At 39.0% G+C, this 21,608-nt stretch overlaps 1 protein-coding gene across 3 annotated transcripts in view; it reads right to left on the bottom strand.

Annotated features, from left to right (window-relative positions):
- Window positions 1–21,608, bottom strand: part of ARHGEF3 (Rho guanine nucleotide exchange factor 3) — a 279,695-nt gene that overhangs the window by 112,648 nt on the left and 145,439 nt on the right. For 2 of the 3 annotated variants that reach the window (XM_039858606.1, XM_039858605.1), the window contains one exon: window positions 14,493–14,555. In XM_039858606.1, the coding sequence (XP_039714540.1) occupies window positions 14,493–14,555 (63 nt within the window). Of the gene's footprint in view, window positions 1–14,492; window positions 14,556–18,501; window positions 18,546–21,608 lie in introns of those variants that run through there. The other variant, XM_039858607.1, reaches the window with a different exon arrangement.

The following is a 21,608-nucleotide window of genomic DNA, read 5'->3' as shown; positions in this document are numbered from 1 at the left end:
TTTATGTCCCCCCAAAATTCATACATTGAAGCCCTAACTTCCAGTGTGATGGTATTTGGGGCCTGTGGGAAATATTTAGGTTTAGATGAGGTCTTAAAGATGGTGCGGGGTGGGGGTGGGGACATGATGGGATTAGTGTCCTTATAAGAAGAGGACGTAAGATCAGAGCTCTCTTTTCCTCAGGTGAGGACACAGTGAGAGGGTGAGAAGTGGCTGTCTGCAAGCCAGGAAGAGCTCTCTCAACAGGAACTGAATCTGCTGGCACACTGATCTTGGATTTCCCAGCCTCCAAAACTGTAAGAAATAAATGTCTGTTGTTCAAGCCACCCAGACTATGGTATTTTGTTATAGGAGACTAAGAATCCTAATTAAACCAACACCCTTGCTTAACTACCTCCCTACCACCAATAGTGACTCCCTACTGTTCTTGGAATAACAATCTAAATCTTGAGCATGTCCTTTGAGGCTTTAATGGTCTGGTTCCTAGTCTCACCATCTCTACCACCTAACAACCATACTTGCCTTCAAAGCAGCATGCTCCATCCTGCCACAGGACCCTTGCACATGCTGTGCCCATGCTGCAACTCTTTTACTTTCTCTTTTAACCTAGTTAACATTCTCCCTTCTTTCATATCTCACTTCCCTAAAGAAGCCTTCCTTAACCTTTCATGACTAGGTCAAGGTTCTTGGTTAAATGCCCTCATAGCAGCATGCTTCTCACTTTCAAAGCTGTTACTTCCACTTGTGATTATATTTTTGTTCCTGCGATTATTAAATAATGTCTGCCTCCTCCATTGGGCTGGAAGTCACCAGAACCTTGCCTGGTTTGTTCACCATTTTAGCCTCTCACCACCAACACAATGCAAGTGTAGGAGATGCTCAATCAACATGAATATGATGAAGAAATAAATGAAAAAATGAACTTAAACATACATGCAAGGTCCTTGGGGACCTTAGAGTCTAGACCTTTCTTCCAAATCACTTGTACATTGGGCTGAGAAGCTATTCAGTGATCACTGCCACTTTACATAGACCTTTCTAGGAAGAAGAAAATTAAACTTGATATTCTTCCTATCTCAGGAGCATGCTTGCTTCTCTAAGACCACATCACATAAAATGTAAAAACATTTAAAGTCTACTCACTAAAATGTCACTCTTCCACCAACAATGTGAGACCTTCAGTCAAACATAAGTTCCCAAACTAAACAAAAACTCCAGGTCCCAATGGCAGTTTTGCTCCTTACTGAGGTTTCCTGGGAGCCCATAAATCAAACCCTTCATTATATAACACACAGAGATAACCCTCCCTTCATACCATCCCTGTTTTCAGACACATTCTTCATGACTGTCTCCAGCAGCCAGCTCATTTCTCATTTCAGACACTCCTCCACTTCCCCGCAGGGACAGCATGCACACGGCAGGCCTATTTCCGCAATCTGACAATAATTTAAATTAAATTTCAGCCTCAATTGCTAGCTGTATCAGGGAGAGAGACCATCATGGAGGAATGCAGTAAAACTTAAAGCAGCAATATGGCAGAGACACAATGTGCCAGATCACAGATTAACCAGAAGAAAAATGATTCTGCTATGGCAAAGAGAGCAGGGCAAACACAAAGTTGTCAACAGCTATGGAAAAGGCACTTCAGAAACATAATCACGAGCATACTTTCTTTTCCATGTGCAGGTGAAACAATGTGAACTATTGACTATAAAGGAAGATCATTTATAATTTTTTAAGCCAAAGTTTATTTGGCTAAACATAATATTCAAATTTGTGAAAACCAAACCAAGTTAAGATGTTTTTTCTCTCTTCGATCTCCTCTATGAAATTTAGTCAATTCCTGTGGCTTTGACATTTAGACAGGTGGCTGGTGAGGTGTCGTTTGAGAGCACAGACAGCTGATTCAAAGTGCAGCCTCCTCTGTCAGCTATCGATGAATCGTTATCTGCCTTTGGGTTATTAGCAAATTTTAAAAAGCCCACCTTTCTTTTAAGTTATTAGCATGATTAAGCTGAGGAGATCATCAGGTCCATTTGGGGGCCCATTCAGCACCTCTTATTTAGTTTTCCACTGTCCTTGAAGCTACTTGTTAATAAAAGGCATTTAAAACCACAACCTTATTTATCTTCTTCAAGTAAGATAAGCTAAACACACAAGGTAAAAGGGGTGCGGCAGCAAGGCAGGTGCTCTGCATCACTTTCCCAGGTGAGGCTCCTCCACTAACCCTGGAGGGCAAGTGGGGGAAGAATTCCACTCAGGTCCAGATGGGAGAACCTGGCACATTCTAGTCCCTACGAAGCTGGGTGTCTCCAAAGTAGCTTTCTTATTTTCTTCACAGTATTGAGAATGCTCATAAATTCAAGACACACTCACATTTCAATGTAATCACCAAGACACATTCCAAGGTGAGATACAAATGGCGGACTGGCAGTCCACTGTTTTTAAATGGCCTGGAATACACTCCTTTCCATTAAATGGATCAACCAGAGATGAGTGTGACTGACAGCTCCTTATATGCCTCTCTCCTTCTCTGACCACATGGTGGGCACCAGGAGCAGTGCTCTGCGCTCAATAAATACCAGTTAAATGGAGAGAAATCGAGACTTCAAAGGGGGACGGTTTTCATTTTAACAGAAAATTTCCATTCCTACCATTATCTTGAGTGATTCCTGCAGCACCAGCTGAGTTAGAGGCGAAAGCACTGGCATGAGCAACTCCACATCTGTAGAAATCATGGGTACATTCCACATTGCTTACATCCTCTTATCTTCAGGCTGATTTATTTTATTAGCCTGTAAAAGCCTGGTGTTATTTTCACTTATCTTGCCTTGTGCACCACAAGGTCTCTTCAGGTAGGCCTTGATTTTGCCTCTTGTTTTATGGCTTTTCTTTAAAAAAACGAGGGAATGCAAATATGTATATAGAGAAAGACAGACATTCTTAAAATGCTGTCAAGATAAGGCCAGTTTGTGTTTACAGTAACTTTCGAAAGACAGCATGAAGCATATGAACAATTAAGTGGCCACTCATTTCTTTATCCAACAAATGTTAATTGGATACACCCTGTGCAAGATACCATCCCAGATATTGGGAATATGGCAGAAAAACAAAATAAAAGTATGTTCTAGTATGGACAGAGACAAATAAATAGAAAATATGTAATGTGGCAGGAGATAGTAAATACTATGAACAAAAAATATAGTCAAGGAAGAAGAGCAGGGTGGGGAGGGGGTTAGGGGAGGAAATGCTGTTTCATAGAGGGAGACAAAAAAGGCCTAAGAACATCTGAGCAGACACCAGAAGGAAAAGGAGGAAGTCAGTCACAGGAATATCTAAAAGAGCTTTCCACATAGAAACAGCAAGGCCCTAGAGTGTGAAAGCAGAAAAACAGGAGCAGGGCCAGTGTGGTGAGAGCACAGCCAAAGGGGAGAGTAGTAGGTGCTATGACCTGACCGTACTGGGCCCCGAAGGCCACTAGGAGGATGAGGCAATTCCACGAAGTGAGGAGGGAGATGGGAGACAGGCAGCATGTGCTTTAGGCTTAAAAGAAACCCTGTAACTGCTATGTTGAGAGTGAACAACAGAGAGTCAAGGACAGATACAGGGAGACCAGGTGGGAGGCCCCTGGAATCATCCAAGCACTGATGGAGGCCTGATAAAGGTGGTCCTGTCAGAGATGATAACGGTGCAGTTCTGCCTCTAAAGGCAGAGCTGAAAGTGGCGTTATCAACCAGTCACCCACTGACTGCGAGTGCTTGGATCTGAGTCCAGCTTTGCAGAATAAAATCAACAGCTGAGGCATTTTATTAAATACATCTATTAATTATTATAGAAGTGGCCTATTTAAAAACAAACTTATTCCTCCTAAAAAGTCACAGAACTCCACAACCCTTTTGTTTTAAGCAACACGTAAACGTTATTTTATTTCCTCTTCCCTGGTACCATTTATCCTTTAATAAGTTACCAAATTCATGTTTGGAAAAAAAAATACATTCAACAAATCTTGATCGAGGGCTGAATACATACCAGGCACTTTCTTGTCTCCAGGGAGACAGCAGTGACTAAAATAGACATCATCCCTAGACCCTGTTCCATGGTCCTGCATTATTTTACAATATCAACAGTAATTAAGTGCTTAATTTCCCAGGCATTGCGCCACAGCCCTACTTGCCTTATTATCATCTGCATTTTCCAGCCAAGTAAACCATAACACAGAGATGTTGAATATGTTGTCACGTAGATAGGAAGTGGTGAGGCCAGAATTTAAAACACCAGAACCAGAACTGTTAGCTTCTCCCCTCTCTTGAATTTTAGGTACAATCCAGAACATGAGTCTCAAGATTTGTTTTCTCACTCATTCTCAGTCACTTTGGGCAGGACACTCGACTAATGTCAGCTTCAATTGCCACATCTGCAAAATGAAATGTGTTCAACGAGACAATCTCTAAGGTCCCTTCCAGGTCTAAAAATTCTAGAGATCTTGCTCTGAAAGCCAATGCTCTCACACCTTATACCCTCACTGTAAGGAGAATACAGATACAAAGTCCACCTGCCATATAGTATAATTTTTTAAGGTCACCTTTTACATAAAGTGAAGCACTTCCCTAGGTAAACCTTTGGGTTGACCAGATAGAAGAAAAAAAGTCAATTTCGAGAATACTACTCTAAAGGAGAAAGATGTTAGCAGTAGATTCTATAGCAAAATCTCTTTCTTTCAAAACCAACCATCAATATAGAATTACTCCCTTACAGAAATGAATGAGAAAATCATTCCTGGGCGCAGCTAAGATGTCCCTCCTCTGAGCTTGGTTAACTTGTAACAAAATCAAGAGCAATTCCCACCTGTCTGCAGATGAGTCTTAAGTTTTGCTTCCTTCAGGGTCTTTGTTCCTGATACAAGGTAGAGGTCAATAAACACCAGGTTATTGAATTAGTGCATGAATGATTCAGTGAATGCACTAAAGAATAAACAAATGAACTCAATAATTCTGCAGTAACAAATGTGTTCTTGGATGGAATTTATATAGACTTGGCCAGCAAAAGAAAGCATTACTTTTCCCTGTCAAGTAAAGGCAAAGAAAACACTTTAGATTTATTGATTTTAGTGTTCCTAGAAGATTCCAATTTTAGAAATTGGTATTTTGAGGTGTTTGGGGAGTAAAAGAAATCTCATTTATAGAATCATAAAAGGAAAAGGTTAGTCTGCTCATGAAAGAACCACAATAAAACATAACAAAATAAGGAGTTAACCCAAAGCTGGCAATGTGACTGCTGAAGAAAAGCCCATGATTCAGTTTCAAATGCTTTACCACCAATACTGACCATGAATGTTGCTTATATAGAAACCACCTGCTTATACTGGGATAAGTCTCTCCATAAAATGGTCCACACATAGCAGGGTAGGTTAGATAGCATGGTGGAGGAAGACATACAAGCCATGAGAATTCTCCTCGACACCGCCTTTTTTGACATTTTTCAGAAGTTACTTAAAAATATAAGTATCAATCAAGTAAAGTAAGAAGTTTATGCACAATAAATATCAAGGGAAAAAGTGAACATACCACGTTTCTTCACAGAGAATAAGCATTAGACACAAGTGAGAAAAGAAAGAAAAAAGAAAAATAACTTCTGCCATTGAAACCAGGAATATATAAGCAGATCAAAGATGAGGCCTGATGCAATTACATAAGTCATTTAGGGAAAAACTCAATTAGCTGGAAACCGAAGCCTGGATGGAACTTTCCAACCAAGATTATTTACATAATTTGCAGGTGGACAGACCCAGGCTACATTTTAGAAAAACAAATCATAAGACAAAACATATGTTAACAATTACTTTCTAGTGACTTTTTACTGCAAATAATCTTGGTCAAAATAAAATTAATGATAAACTACAAAATGTTAAAGGCGGTTGAGATGCAAACTTTGTCAATATAACACCTTTATTCTTTGAATCCATGACTACAGATTTTCTTTTTTTTTTTTAACCATGGATGACGCAGAAGGAACATATTTCTGGATATATAAGTTTAAAAGTTGTATGCACTATTATTTAAGTGAAGCATATGTGATGGAGACAAAACTTTTCCTCTCCACTAATTTTAACAGCTTGTTCAGATCTGCATTTGGTAACAGTTTGGATTTTGTTTGCTTTTCTTTGGTGTCCATGAATGAAAGCAGAACAAAATAGCACATGAATTTGAACTACAAAAATGGCAATTTAATACTATTCACGCTAACATTAAAAGAGCAAGTGTCCACAGGTACTGTTTTGCATCGGCATTATTACTTGTTCTGGAGTATGAGGAGGGTCATTTTAACTGGGAAATACTGGAAACAAAAAAAGTCCCCCTCAATGGAGAGTCATGGAAAATCATGTTAAAATAAACTATGACTGATTTGTTTTATGCACTAACAAGCAACAGTGAAAACAATGAGACATAGCTTCACTAGGTGAATGGATAAGTAAACTGTACTACAACCGTAATATGGGGGAATATTATTTCAGTTGTAAAAGAAAAGTAAGTTCTCGAACCACAAAATGACATGGAGGAACTTTAATGCATACAATTAATTGAAAGAAGCCAGTCTGAAAAGGCTATCTACTGTATGACATACTGGAAAAGGCAAAACTCTGGAGACAATAAAAAGATCAGTGTTGCCAGGGGTTAGGTGTAGGAAGGGACGAATAGGTGGAGCACAGAAAATTTTTTAAAAAGTGAAACTATTCTGTATGATACTATAATAATGGGTACGTGTCATTACACATTTGTCAAAATTCATAGAATGCACCAAGTGAACCCTAATGTAAACTGTGGACTTTAGGTGATAATGATGCATCAATGTAGGTTCAGCAGTTGTCACAAATGCAGCACTCTGGTTGGGGATGTCATTAGTAGGGGGAGGCTGCACATGTGTGAGGGCAGAAGAAACTCTCTGTACCTTCTGCTTAATTTTGGGGTGAACCTAAAACTACTCTAAAAAATAAAGACTACTTAAAACACGAGCTGCAAAGTAAAACAAAAAATGACAACATTTATGTCCTTAAAGCATCACCACAAACTAATTTTTGTATCTATAGCTATCTATATATCTAACTGTATCTAAATATCTGGGAGGAGACTAAGCTGATAACCAGGGTTATATCTGAGGAGGTAAGCAGGACGGGGGTTGGGGGTGAGAGGTCAAGAGGCTGTTAACTCTATATCTGTTGTTTGATTTTTTAAATAATGGGAATGTGTACAATGTTACTTGTGTAATTAAAAATAATTTTTTCTCTTTATTCACTTTATGTTTTATATGAAAGTATTCAAAAGTAAATTACAGATATGACATTCTACCCCTAAATACTTCAGTATTCATCTCTAAAAAATAAAAACAATTTTCTACCCTAAAATTATTTTTCTAATAGAAGTAGAAAAGATCATCTACTAAACCACTGGGGTGATTTGAGTCATCGATTTCAAAGAGCTAAGCTGGGTTCAGAAAAATCTAAACGCCGAGTTTAGATTTTGGGGAATTGATTTAGTGGTTAGTGCTAGGTCTTTCTAAAAACATCATCATCATTATCCATGTCTCTTACTTTTATATAATGTTTTACATTCTCTCCTTTAAAATACTGAAAATCTCATATACCAACAGGTCAAAATCAATTATATTTGTTGTATTTGTTTATTTTCGTTATTTGAATTACTAAAGTAATACAATACAAATCTTATCATAAGAGATTGAGTATCTTAAACAGGGATTTTTAATCTAGAATTCTCAGACCCTCAAGGAGCCCGTGGATAAATTCTGGACATTGGTGAGCTTAGATGGAAAAAAAATACATCTTTAATTTCACTAAGAACTGAAATTTAGCATTTCCTTCCAGTATGAATTTGAGGCCTCAAATCACAGAAGCATTAGCAGACCTGTGAGTTTGTCGTCATAGAAATCATTATATTTTCTAATCATCGTGTGGTGGTTGGTGTGAGTATTTCGAAATATCATTTAATCTTATCATCTCATAGATATATTAATTACTAGACTTGTTGTCAGATCTTGTTACTTAATGCATTGATTAAGAAGTACATATGTAACTCTTACTACAAATTTGTTTTTAAAATATTTGGATTACTGTATTTCAATACAACCGGGTTTTATAATTGTATATATTTTACTTTAAACACATATAAACAGTCCTCTGGGGGGAAGGGGTGTTCACAGGTTTCACAAGATGCCGAAGGTTAAGAAGCCCCAGAACCCAATCACCCACTCCCATAATCCCAGTCTCCAACATAAGCACTATCCACAATGCAGTGTTCTTCCATGCCTATTCCTTTGCATGGACAAATATATCTATAAACATCTAGGAGCATAATTTTTTTTATGTGGTCTGTAATTGTGTTTTGTACTTATATTTTACAATATACTTACAAGTCTATATGATTTGGATATTTATACTGTTTCCAGCTTTTGGCTATTATTAAAAAGTGCTGTAATAAAACTCTTTGTATATATTTCTTCATATACTTTTTTTTTTTTTTTTACTTTTACAATCCGTTCTATTTATGGAACACTGGTGCCAACAAGAAATACCCTCAAATTTAACCATAAAGTTCATTTGATATTATGAAATCAACAGCAACAATAGCTAGTATTTTTTGTGCTTACTATGGGCCAAGTCCTAAGTGCTGTGCATGAATTAATTCATTTTAATCCTTACAGCTCTAAAGTGGGGCATGGTTACGATTTCAGTTTACAAGTGAAGAAACTCAAGTACAGAGTAGTGTTCGGTCCCCAAACTCCCAAAGTTTGTAATTGTTGACAAATTCAAACAAATAAGTATTCTTGGACAATAAGAACTCTCATTTAACATGGGCCCCATTGATGTCACTTTGAAGGGGAGTAATAAAACAGTGACTGACATTTTGTTACATCATTAACTCTGAGAGCATGTCCTGAAGCTCCTTGGAATTTCTGTCACTGTGCTTTTAAAGAGATAGATCAAAGAGAAAAAGATCACAGTGATTATTATAATCTACTACCTAATCAATTAGACCAAAGGCAAGATGAAATGTGACCGTCAACAGTGAGCAAATCTGCCATCAGAGATGGCAGCGTGAGAACAACCTTGAACTCAGCATAGGGTCTCCACTATCTTAGGCCCAAACAATTTTATAGGCAGCAAGAGCAGATCATAAATCCAAAACAGAAAAAATGCCAACGGGTTAAATATAAGCATTCACTAAATGAAGGCCCAATCTCAGAGGCAGGCCTGGTCTCCTCAGCGATAAGAGTGTTATTAAGATCTCCCACGTAATTCATCAAGGCCTCATGCTGGCCAGCTAAGGCTAATCCCTAAGTTAGCAAGCTCCAGAGCAGACCAAGAGAAACAAAACTGCAGAAATGACATCTTTTTACATTATCTGGGCTCTGTTGAGCAGAGATAAAACGATCCTGCTGCTATTCCGTGTCTGGTTTCATATATCTTAGCAACGAAACGTCATTTAGCTTAATCGAGACAGGAAAGCCTTTTCTCGCATCTGTATCAACTTGTTTGCTTTGAGAATCCATGTAATAGGGTAAGTAATTGGAAAGCACAGGTAATGGAAATTTGGGGATGTATGACATAAACCTCAAAGGTAGTTTGCCAATAAGAGCAGATGAATGTCCTATACATTGTCTTACACCAGAAGCCGTGGAGCCAAATGTTTTCTCTTCCTTCCTGTCCTGGATGCAGTATGTGAAAGCTGTGGAATCCAACCACCTTGGGCTTGAATCCACAACAAGCTGGGACTTGGAGAGAATTGCTTATCTCTCTGAGTCTCAGTTTCCTCATCTTCAAAAAAGGTATGATAACATCTATGGTCACAGGACCACTGTGAGTATTAAATGGATCTCATCCCACCCCCAGTCATGGTTCAAACTGCTACCATGGGGAGGCCCCACCGGCATGCCCCACCACCAGCTCCACCACTACAAGACCCATCCCCACCAGGGCAGCGGGAAGGATTCCGCCTAAAGAGGGAGTGTCAGCAAATGTTCAATACAAAGTCATGGACTTAGCAAGAAATGAGATATATAGTTAAAAGAGAGCTGGGCCAGAGAAACCTGAAAATAATCCCCCACTCGCAGTTCCCGTACAAGCTACTCAAGTGCTCTGAACTGCATTTTCATCTCTCACTGCCAGAAGGGGTACAAACCTGTTTACAAGTTTCAACGATATTCATACCCTTTTAGCTAGAAATATATTTTATCCATTTTATCCTACTGATAAAAAATTTCACAGAGTTATTCTAGGATGCCCATCAGTGTTATTTACAATAGAGAAAGGTTATAACTTACCTAAATATCCAATGAAGGATTAGTTAAATGAATTAGTTAAGTGCATCCATTTGACAAAGTACTTTAAGTTACTAAAAATAAGGTTCTTGAAGACTATTTCAGGATGTGGTAACATGATCTCAATAGAGTAAATGAAAGATACAGGAATAAATTATTAAGTGTTATGATTCCAACTTTTAAAAATTGTGCTTATATAAATTTTAAAAGATGGTTGAAAATATGTTTTTTAGGGATACATGTACATAGCAAGTTCATAGACTGGCAAGGCAACAATAAACATTAAACTCAGCGGAGTAAGGTGTTTGCAAAGGCCTTCAGCTTTGTAGTTAAAAGCATATTTCTTCAACTACATTGGTAGCTACGTGGAATTTTATATTATTCTTTACACCATTTTGTATGTCTGCAATATCTCATAATGAAAAATTTTTATAGTGAGTGCGTATATAATGCCAGAAAGGTAACACATTAAAATGTAGCGACTGCTTTGCAATGGGATTACTGATGGATTCTATTGTTGACATTTTCCAAATTTTCTACAAAGAACATATATTTCTTTTCATCTTTTACATTGATTTTAATCATTGGAAACTATTTTTTATGCCCACCCCAGAATTCTTTTGTTTTTTTGAGAAAGGATGCTTGGTGCTAAGCAGTAGCTTCCATCAGGGGCACACCTGCTCCCGCAAAGGGCCTTTCCTGGGGAACCATGAACCCGGCTCTTCACTCAGGCCTCTCTCATCCATTAGAATTTGAACTAGAAAACTGCTATGGGGAGAAAAGATGTCCCTGAAATTATCACACTCATATCCTCTGACGTGAGAGGAGATTTGTAGGTGGCAGCTGGAAGCATTCTTCACTCTGCAAATTGTTCTTAGAAGTAGGTTGCTTCTTTTTTTTAGACTAGTTCATGTTCTATCCCGCCAGAAAGCTGGGGGCTCAGCCAGTGGATTAGGTAAAGTGGTGGGGAAAAAAAATAGAGACCCGTTATATCATCAAGTAGTGTGGGCTCTCCAGTCACAATTCATTTCTCACCAAGTTCTGGGGATGGAAGGGGGGAAGATAATTCTTCACTCTGCAAATTGTTCTTAGAAGTAGGTTGCTTCTTTTTTTTAGACTAGTTCATGTTCTATCCCGCCAGAAAGCTAGCCTGATTAGTAAAAGAGACCTGCTATAATAGTCAAGTAGTAACAGTCAATTACCAAGTTCTGGGGGATGGGAGATATGGTAGATAATAAGCCAATAAAAGATTCTATTCTTTAAGAGGTAATATTCGGGACCAGCTACACCTTGTAAAGTTTCTGAGCCCGTGCTACCAGAGTCCCAAAGAGTCCACAACTGGGGATCCTCTGTAAGAATAAGCTCTTTTCAATAACAAGAAGGCTAGGGTTGTTCCCTTTCAGGCACCTATCAGAATCATCCTATGCGGCTTTAAAATAAAGCAAGATGTCAGTGGTCACTCAGATGCCATTCAGACTTTTTAATCAAAGGGGAAGATTTCATCTGTATTAATATTTCCCAACTTTATGTCACAGATACATTTCTTTAAAAGGGGTGTGTATGTTGAATTTCACACACACATTAACCAATAAGTATTTACCAAGAGCTCACTGTGTATACAGCATTGGGCTGGGGACTCAATGGAAACTTGACCATGATCCCCCAAAGACTCCTGTCCCCTCATCTAGCAACTCTTGATCAAAGACAGCTGGTGAATGTATTTCCACTTATTAAATGGAATCAAAATCGAGAGTTACTAATATTACTTTCTCAAACCCTTGCATCCTCCGGTATGAGTCATCCATTGGAACCCACCTCTTTTTCAGATACTACTTTCCACTACACATAGAAATAGGTTCAAAACAGCTCTTCAGTAATGCTGCTGGTTAGTTAAAGGACTGTAACTCTACTGGATATCACCATTTAAAAGCACTTTTGAGTGGCCTATAAAGGCCATTTATTTATTACGACAATTAAAGTACTAGACTTAGATATTCAGACCTTGTTGCCTTTATGGCAACAATCTCATGATGTGGCTTCACCAACCACTTCATTCAATTCAGCTCGCCTCTACTGAGTGTCTGCTAGGTGCAAGGCTCTGAAAATCAGTACCACTTCCTCTGTGGCCACATCTCGATCTGTCACGCATCCTGTCATCTCCATATGACTCAAATTGTCAGTAAACCTGCAAAACACTGGTTTTCATGTCCTCCAACAGTTCCTAGGATTCTTCTAACTTTTACAATTATTATAAAAGTAAGTGACAATATCTAGAGGAAACTCTGCCCAGGTTCTGAAATCTGTTTGCGAAGATTAAAGGAAAATGTCAGGCAGATCAGAAAGGAGTTTGGCCATAGTTGAATCCCTAAGCATAAAGGCAGATTTATTTTTCATAAAAGTCTCTTTACTATGACAAAAAATGACATGAGATGGTTAAAAAGAGAGAGAAACAAACGACAACTCATAATTGCAAATACTCATTTTTTCATATAAGAGAGTTTAGTGGCTCTTTGATAAAAAGCTTCTAGAGACATGTTTTTCTAAAAAAAAAAATAAATATGGTTGAGGAAAAATGTATAATGTGGCATGATCTTAGAAATGACCTAGATTAAAGTCTTGGCTAAATCACCACGCCTCCCTGGGCTTCTATTTCTTCATTTGCGAAGTGAGGGAATAGGAATATATGATTGCTAAGGGCTTTTTAAATTCTGGAAGTCAATGATTCTTATAATTTCCACAAAATTTAAAACATTCAAACATAAAAATACTTGTTATTGGTAAGAGAAGTTTCATATACTTTACTTGTCGATAATAAAACATTCAGTGAGTAAAGTAAAACCCAGAAGAACATCATCATTTTTGTCCTGTTACCATGGCAACAAAGTAAACTGGTCCAACTCCATCAATCTGATGGCTTAAAGACTGAAACAAACACCATATGTTGAAATAAAGATGTGCAAGCACATTAATTAGATGACAGCTCAGGCTTACTCCATCATGGCTGCTTGCATCACAGAAAACTGTGATAATTAAAAAATAACTAAAAGAGCATTGTTTATACTGAGAAATAAATGTCGTCAGATGAAGACCCAATAATCTGTGTTCTATGAATATTCAAATTTTCACAAGGGTTGTAGAAGACTTGATCTCAATCCTTTTTTAAACAAATGAGGAAACTGAGGCCCAGAGAGGGAAAATGACTTGCCCAAAGTTACACCATGCATGGATCCAACATGCGCAGTGTTTAAACTCCAAGGAAGCGCAAAAAATGAATAGACTTGGAGAGTCCAAGGAGAGACTGAATCCCTACCCCACTCCCAGCACCCGGATAATGAGGGCATGAAAGACCCAGGTAGGATTCTCACTTGTATCAGTGGGGAGACAAGGAGGCTATGCAAAGAAAGCTGCTAAAATTAAGTATTCAAGGACATGGGCCTGAAAAATCCGAGAAAGATTTTTACCTCTATCATCACTAGCACTCAATAACTACATTACTTAAATATCTTTTGCAAACTTATGCTTTTTAAAGGAAAACACAATGAGGCTAACATCCGGTGGGTACCTAATACATACCAGGTAATGTGCTTGGTATTCTCATTTTTATTGTTTTGTTCGATTCTCACAAAAATTTTGCTAGGTTAAATCTTTTTATTCTCATTTTCTAGATGAGGAATCAGAGGTGAAGAATGGTGTTACACAAAAGCTAAGTGTAGAATCTTAATTCAAACGAAGATCTACTGAATCCAAAGCACTTACTCAGCCATGCTACTGGAGACGTCTTCCAGCCTTTGGGCCACCCTGCTGCCTGAGCCGGGCCAACTTGCTAACTTCCCCCAAAGGGAGACAAATATCTGGTCTATCTTCTGGAACTAACTTCTAAAATAGCAAAGTAGTGTTTATCTAGAGTCTACCCAGATTCACTGAGTTCATAATACATTTTACAGAGAAAAGACAAGGGCAATAAACAACTTGGCTTGAAAGTTTAAATTGGCCATACAGCTTTCTCCAGTAAAATGAAATACCTTTTTAAAAAGAGTTTTCCTCCAGGTCACAACTTCTATAGTTGGGCCGTGGAAGCCCACTTAACATGCACAGCATACTAACAAAAAGATTCAGAGATGAGAGGTGTTCTAAGTAGAGGCAGTAGGAAGGACTGTACTTACACTTATGTCAAGACTACAAAGACTAACAGCATCTTCATCTTGGGTGCTCTGCTTCCGTTTTCGCTGCAAAACAAATGATAAAACAAAGTTCAGATGTAAACAGGGATTATGGCTTTGATTAAGGAAAGAAAAAAGCAATCAAGTAGCACATGCAATCCTCGTCATTTCTATCTTGTTGCTCAAAACCTTTAATCACGCTATGTAAATGAACAGTTCTAAGAAAGCCTAAGAAAGTAGGAGAAACAATTAAACTCTTGGCTAATCCGTTTGCATTATTATTTGTACTCATATTGCTAAAATTTATGGGGGTTTTTTGTATTTCTTTTTTTTCCCCTAAATGTCTTCATATATCAAGGCTTAGAAATTTAAATACAAAAGCTCAGATTCTGACTAACTTGGAGAAAAGAACTAGACTGGAAAGAAAATCTAATTCACTTAAAAATATTCCATTTTTCGAGCTGCTTTGTACTTGGGTAATTTGAATTTATTCTAAACCTCATCCAGGGTTCTGATGTAACCACAGAACCAGAATGCTGGAAAGAACATTAGACACCATCTCTAATCTTCCTATTTTATAGCCATAAACACTGAGATTCAGAAAAGTCATTACTCGAACTGAAGAAAATAGTATTTCAAATGAACTTCTGACCAAGGAAGTCTGCCAGGTTAGGTGTAAAACAATGTGTTTTCTTCTTTATAAAAAGAAAAGAAACTCCATCTACAAACCACAATAAAGCTCATCAAAGATACATTCACTTCTCTTCTGCATCCCAGGTTAACGAACCAGGCAAGTATTTCTTGAGTCCTCAATTTGTAACTTGCTAAGTCTCCCTATCCTACTTGGCAGAGAGCTACCAAAGGACCGGAATCGCTGGCGCTGAAGTTACAGTGGAGTCCAGGGCCATCTGGAGCCTTCAACCCCCAACGTCTTCTTCCTCTATCAGATCTCAAATGTGAACACGGGCAGAGATTGGAAAGCAACCAGAGCTGTCCTTGTTTGCCTTACTATAATTGTTCTATTTCTTTACTTCAGTTCAACAAAGATGTGTTGCACATTAACTATATGCCAGGCCCTGTGTTTGTTCCTGCAAATGCAAAGATCAGTAACTCCCACTGTTAAGGAACTCACACACCTGTAGGAAGGACAGATTCTGATATGATTTAACTATAATACAGTAAGATACAAACATCCTAGGGCAAGTCACTTCATTTCTCTGAGTCACTCTTTCTCAACTCAAGTAGGGCTGATGACATTAGCTGCTATTTTTAAAGGAGGAGGAGTAAATGTGATAATGCATATTAGAGCTTAGCAGAGTGCCTTGTACAGCAGATTCTCAAATGTGTGTGAAGTAATTAGTTTAGACTTGGTGGGGATTGGGGAAGTCTCAGAGAAGGAAGTATTTGAATAAGCCAGAAGGATAAATAAGATTTTGCCAGACAAGTTGGGGAAGGGATTGGGGCCTCTTATTCCATAGTCAGCTACTTAGATATTTAAAATCCCAAAGGTGAACATAGTTCTATTCAGAGGAGTGGAGTTCTAGAGCCTATATATTATTCCACTTGAGTAGTGAAATAATTTAGAGATCCAACATCAGGAGCCAGGACTCTAAATCAGCTATTCTGGGATGGTGCCCAGTAATCTGCATTAACAAGTTCACCAAGTGATTTTTAGGGAGTCAAATATTTCACTCAGGGGCTTTGTGGAGAGTCTTAAGAAGATGCTGATAGCCACTTGCCATGTTTGAGGATGCTTCATGTTTGTATAGGGTCCTGACCCTTATTGACTCATCATCCTGTTATAATTAAAGGTGAAACGGTGGTGTCAGTGAAGCCAATTCACTGGCTTATATTTATATGGTGACCTTTTGAGGCAACTACAGTAAGGGATCATTTTCATTCTACAGGGAAATAAACTGAAGTTAGGGGAGAAAAACAATTTGCTCGTTACACAGCTACAATGTAACACTCTGCAGCTAGGAATCTAATTCCTAGGGCAAAACCCTTCACACACACCATTTAAAGCATGTTTGGCAAACAGGTTACAACTCATCGGCCATCTGGAATGCCTGGTAGCATCTGCTTGGAATGCTGTATTGAAAAGGATTACACAGCACAGCAAATGGGAGAAGGCTGCAATCAGTTTCTACCATGTGCTGGGGTATAAGAGTGGGGACCAGTTGTGTAGGTGTCCTGAAGCCCAGGACAAACCAGGTCCTTCCTGAGCCCCGCTTCTTTTGCCTTAAGTATTATACTGGGGATCTTGGGAAATGCCAAGAGGGGTCTGAGGCTCTGGGATGTTATCTGTAAAGTGGAAATATTGCCTACCAGGCCAGGCTGTTGTAAGGATTATAGGCGATGTGTGTATAAGTGGCTCCTGGAATGAGTCCTGGCACATAGTAGGGGCATAATAAATAGTTATGTATTACCCAAACTATAAGCTGTGCAGATGTATGCTACTATCTGGAATTGTCAGATTATGGATTATTGTCAGATTATTGTCAGATTTATGCTGCTATAGATCCATTCCTAGGGCTCAACAATGTTGTCAACATGACTCTTTAACAGTAGTTTGTTAATCCAAGAAGCCCACCTTGGTGAAGGAGAGGAGAGTATAAGAGGCTCTTTTCCTCAAAAGCATGCAGCCCTCTCCACACCAACTCATCACACTAACCAGCACTCGAACTCAGTCTTCTAAGTACCTCTAACCGCAGAGGCTTTTAGGTAGGTGCCTGAGTGTCAAGTCCAGAAGACATATGTCCTCTAGTGGCCTTTTAAATTAAGACATAGCCAGTTCTAATCTGGAATAGAGTCATTTTAAGAAACCCACACATTTTATAAAATAAAAACTGAATGGATCATGAAAGTGGATTTCCTTTTCAATTTCCATTACATAGGGTGGTGACGGCTCACTGCCAGCAACAAAGAAGGAGCCTGAAGTTTAAACACTGGGCCCAAAGCAAAAATCTCACAAGGCATTGCTCAGTCACTTGTCCTTTTGCTCTGTGTTCACCAAACACTTCTGATGTGCAAAGCCCTGCTCTAGGTCCTGGGGTACATTAGTAAATGAGGCAGGAATGATCCCTGCCCAAGAATCGGGAGTTAAAAGAAAACAAAAAATTACAGATTGTGATCTCCACTATGAATGAGTCAGATGAGGTGCTGAGACAGACTAGCAAAGAGACCTAATTTATAAAGATGATTTATTTTAGTGTTTTGTTTTCTGGTTTGGAGTTGACCTTCTTATGAGATGTAAGACCATGAAGGCAGGACTTGATCTGTCATGGTTACCTTCCCCAAACCTAGTACAGTACCTGGTATATGGCTAACTGCATCCCCAGAAGAGTCATTCTTGGTATTTGGTGATGCCTTTCTTTAGTCCCACTCTCTTTGAAAAACTTGTCCATTTCACTAATTACCTAACCCCAAGAGGGGCATAGGTTGAGACAGTAGAGGGAACCAGAAGGGCACCCGTGCCACCAGCCCAGCCAGCCCAGTCGACTCAGGTGATAAAGGGTATGCTGGTGAAACAGACCCAAGCATGTGCTAAACACCTAACCCAAGAACTTCTAAATTTCACACAAGAATTTCTAAAATATTGGGGAGCTCATTCATGCCAATGATCTAAACAACAGTTCATGGAGGAAATCATCAGTGGGAAATTTAAGCCCTGGAGACACAGACAAATGAACCTGTTAGAAAATAGAGGGCGTGGCAGAACACTGCTCTACTCACCAAAGTAATAACGATAATACTCAGACTGATAATAATGGCTTTAGCCTATTAAATACTCACTACACATCCATCACAGAACTAAATCCTTATATGCATGATCTCATATGATCTTCCTGATCATTCCATGGGGTAGGTAGGAACTAGTATTATCTCCAGTTCACAGAGGAGGAGTCAGAGGCTCCGAGAGGGGCAGGCACTTGCCCAAAGTTCTGTAATTAGCAAGTGACAGAGCCCGGATTCAAACCTAGATCTATCTAGCTTCAAGCTATGTGCTTACCCACAGTTCTGTCCTGTCCCAGAGTCTGAGAGAGCACATCACACCTGCAGGGAAAGTGTTGAGCATGAAGACTTTGTGAGGAAACACCTTTATAATGTTTATTCTACTAGAGAACTGGCCTTGAAGATAGTCTACCTGTGTAGACTAGACAAAATTCTGTGGTTCTTTCTAGTTTTAAGAGCTATCACTGCCTGTTATCAGGTCAGCCAGGGAATGAGCCATTTTATTTCCCTTGTGCATCAGAAACCATGTACAGCTTACCTGGGGAAGTTCTTAGGCAGGAAGGACACTGTGTGTAAATTCTACACTTGGTCTCACAGGTTTTCAGCTAATTTGAGGAGCCACAGACCCACCCTGTTATCCTTGTCAAATTTACTGAAGCGAATGCACAGTAAATTTCAACTATAAAAACAAAGTGCTTTGGATAAGCGCAATAATTGTGCACATGACTTCAAACCCCAGTGCCCTGTATAGTAGGTCAATGAATAATTTCTGAATGAGTGACTCAAAAAAAGAATGAGTAAAGAAGGCCAGTGTTCTTGGGGTGACGCCCTTCCCTTCCGCTATTCACCTGGCTGCCAAAATTAAATCAAAACCTCAAAAGCAAAGATCACTGAAGGCTGAAATTCTTTAACCTCGCATTTCCTTGGAGACTCACACCAGCAAATATAAGATACAATTGTTGCTTTTTGAATAAGAAAGAACATTTTCCTTACATGTGGGGGCATTTATTTTCCTTAAAATACATAGACATGTTAAAAAAAGAAATCACAGCTGTTCAGACATTGGTCCAAATAAGACTGTTGTGACTTCCTCTCCTCTTATGAGTAGGAATGTTAGATTTGTTTAAGGGTGAGACACACCCATGACCAGGGCATCTATCCACACACTGTTCTGAGCAAGAGTATGGAGACTCATACTAGGAACAAGGAATCTAAGACTGATAATATCTCAATTGAAAGGAAACAGCCAGCTGAACCAAACCATAAATAAACTTAATGCATACCTGAGCCTTTGTCTGAACATCTAGGTGCCTGTCTGGGGCGGGAATGAAAGGCAGTTACGTAGGGGAATTTATGGAAACAAATGGTCTGAATGTACTAGCTGATTCCTTAGCCCTATTCCTTACATATTTGATGGAGACACTTTCTAGAAGTGCTTGGGTGCTGGGAAAATCCTCTCATGCTTCTCAAATCAAAACAAACAAACAAAAAATTAGAAGGCTCCATTGTTAATTTGCAACAGAGCAAAGCCCTTTGTATATTCAGATATGAAATCTGATGGAGATACAGGTATCTCTGGATGGATCAGGTGGACTCTGTCTGGGACTCATTACTGGTGACTCCATCCTGCTGTCTCATCCTTAAACTGTCACCTGTCTTCCTTCTAATCCACTTTCATGATGTGTCATTGTTCCCCGGGCCACTCCATGGCTATCTCCTTTTAGGCTTGGCTACCTTCTGATAGCACAAGTCAGACATCTAAATCTCAGTAAATGGTCCAGGAACAACTGCTTTTTCTGTTGTTCTGGGTGAGGCTGTCTGTGAAGAACACTGACCCTGATCTCGGCCGATCCATTTTCAGAAGAGCTGGTCTTGGTCCAAACCTGAATACCTTACTTTTAATGGCCTCAGCTTCCATTCTCTCCAGACCCAAATCCTGGAATCTTTTGAGATTTTGAGTCTTAGAATCAAAGGAGAATTCTCTCCAGGTGCCTTCCACTATACATGCAGAGGGAAGTAGATGCCAGAACTGGGTCCCTGTGATGAGACAAGCACTGTGCTCATAGTTTAAAAACTTCCATTTAAGCTTCCCTTTAACCCCGTTTAAGTAAATATTGTTGTGCCCATTTTACAGAGGACGATCAGGCTCAAAGACTTTAGTGACTTGCTCAAGGTCAAACTTTGTAAATGCTAGAGAGGGGATTTTTCTCTAGACCAGCCTGATTCCCAGACACTCATCTATCTGCCGTACAATGCTATTTCTCTTTTTATATTGTTTAAAAACAATATATGCTTTATTTAAATAAATATACTAAGATAGTATAAAATAAATTTAAAATATTTGTTTAAGACAATATGTGTTTTACAATATAAAAAGGCATTTACCTACACAACTCAAGGAAATTAAGAGCATAAATGAGACAGACCTAAGTTCAAAATCCAGCTCCACCATTTGCTACTTGGGCAAGTTACTCTTTTATCCTTTCATTCACTCAACAATTAGTTATTGAGGATCTACTACAGGTCAGGCAGGGTCTGGGTGTGTGAGATGTATGTGTCTATAGTGTTCTATAAGCTTTGGTTTCTCCATCATAGTTATTTCCATGATTAAAGGAGGTAAAATATGTACAACAGGGCCAGGCAAATGGCAAGAGATTAAAAAATGGTAATTATTATTGCTACTGGGTTATAACCATAATTATTATTAGTACTACTGTCACTGCTGTTTTGTTGTTTCTGACACTGAGAGGCAGGCAGGGTGGCTATTAGAAATGGGGACCTTGTAGGAAGATGGATACAAGACCTGGGATGCAGCCCGACCCTCCTCTAACTACCCACGTCACACAGGGTTATAAATGGGTGTTCTCTGGATACCTTCAGTCACGTTTGCAGCATGTTGTTCCCTCCTCTTTCACAGAGATGGGGCAAATGCAAGGCCTGACAATTTTAAATTGCCGAGATTGAATTGATTAGTGTTGGAAGAGCCCTGTTATTTAATCACAGGACTTTTCTATTTAATAATCAAGCGACTAGAGTAGCAAAGATGCACTGATGGAGAGAGCGCAGCTCCTGACTTGACAGCAAATGGCCCCTGGTTAGTCATTTATAATTATTAAATTCAAACCAGATCTCAAATCTTTTTGATTTATCTCTTTGCTGTCAAACAGCTTTGGTGGTTTCAGAGGCTTTGATGCCTCGCCTTTAATCTGCACTTTCTATGGGGTGAGATTATCAAAAGGATTTTGTGTTCTTGTAGTTGCCCTTAGCTGGAACTTGACTCGCTAAACTCACGTTTGAGCAAGGAAAGGATCCATATTTGGTTTCTCTTCTGTCTAAAGATCCAAGGGTGAGCAAGAGAATTGAGAGAGGGACCCCTACTCCATT

Source organism: Pteropus medius, unplaced genomic scaffold, assembly GCF_902729225.1.
Source record: "Pteropus medius unplaced genomic scaffold, Ma_sr-lr_union100, whole genome shotgun sequence".
NCBI classification, from domain to species: Eukaryota; Metazoa; Chordata; class Mammalia; order Chiroptera; family Pteropodidae; genus Pteropus; species Pteropus medius.
The sequence above is the reverse complement of the archived record's forward strand: the minus strand, read 5'-3'. Positions and strand labels throughout refer to the sequence as shown.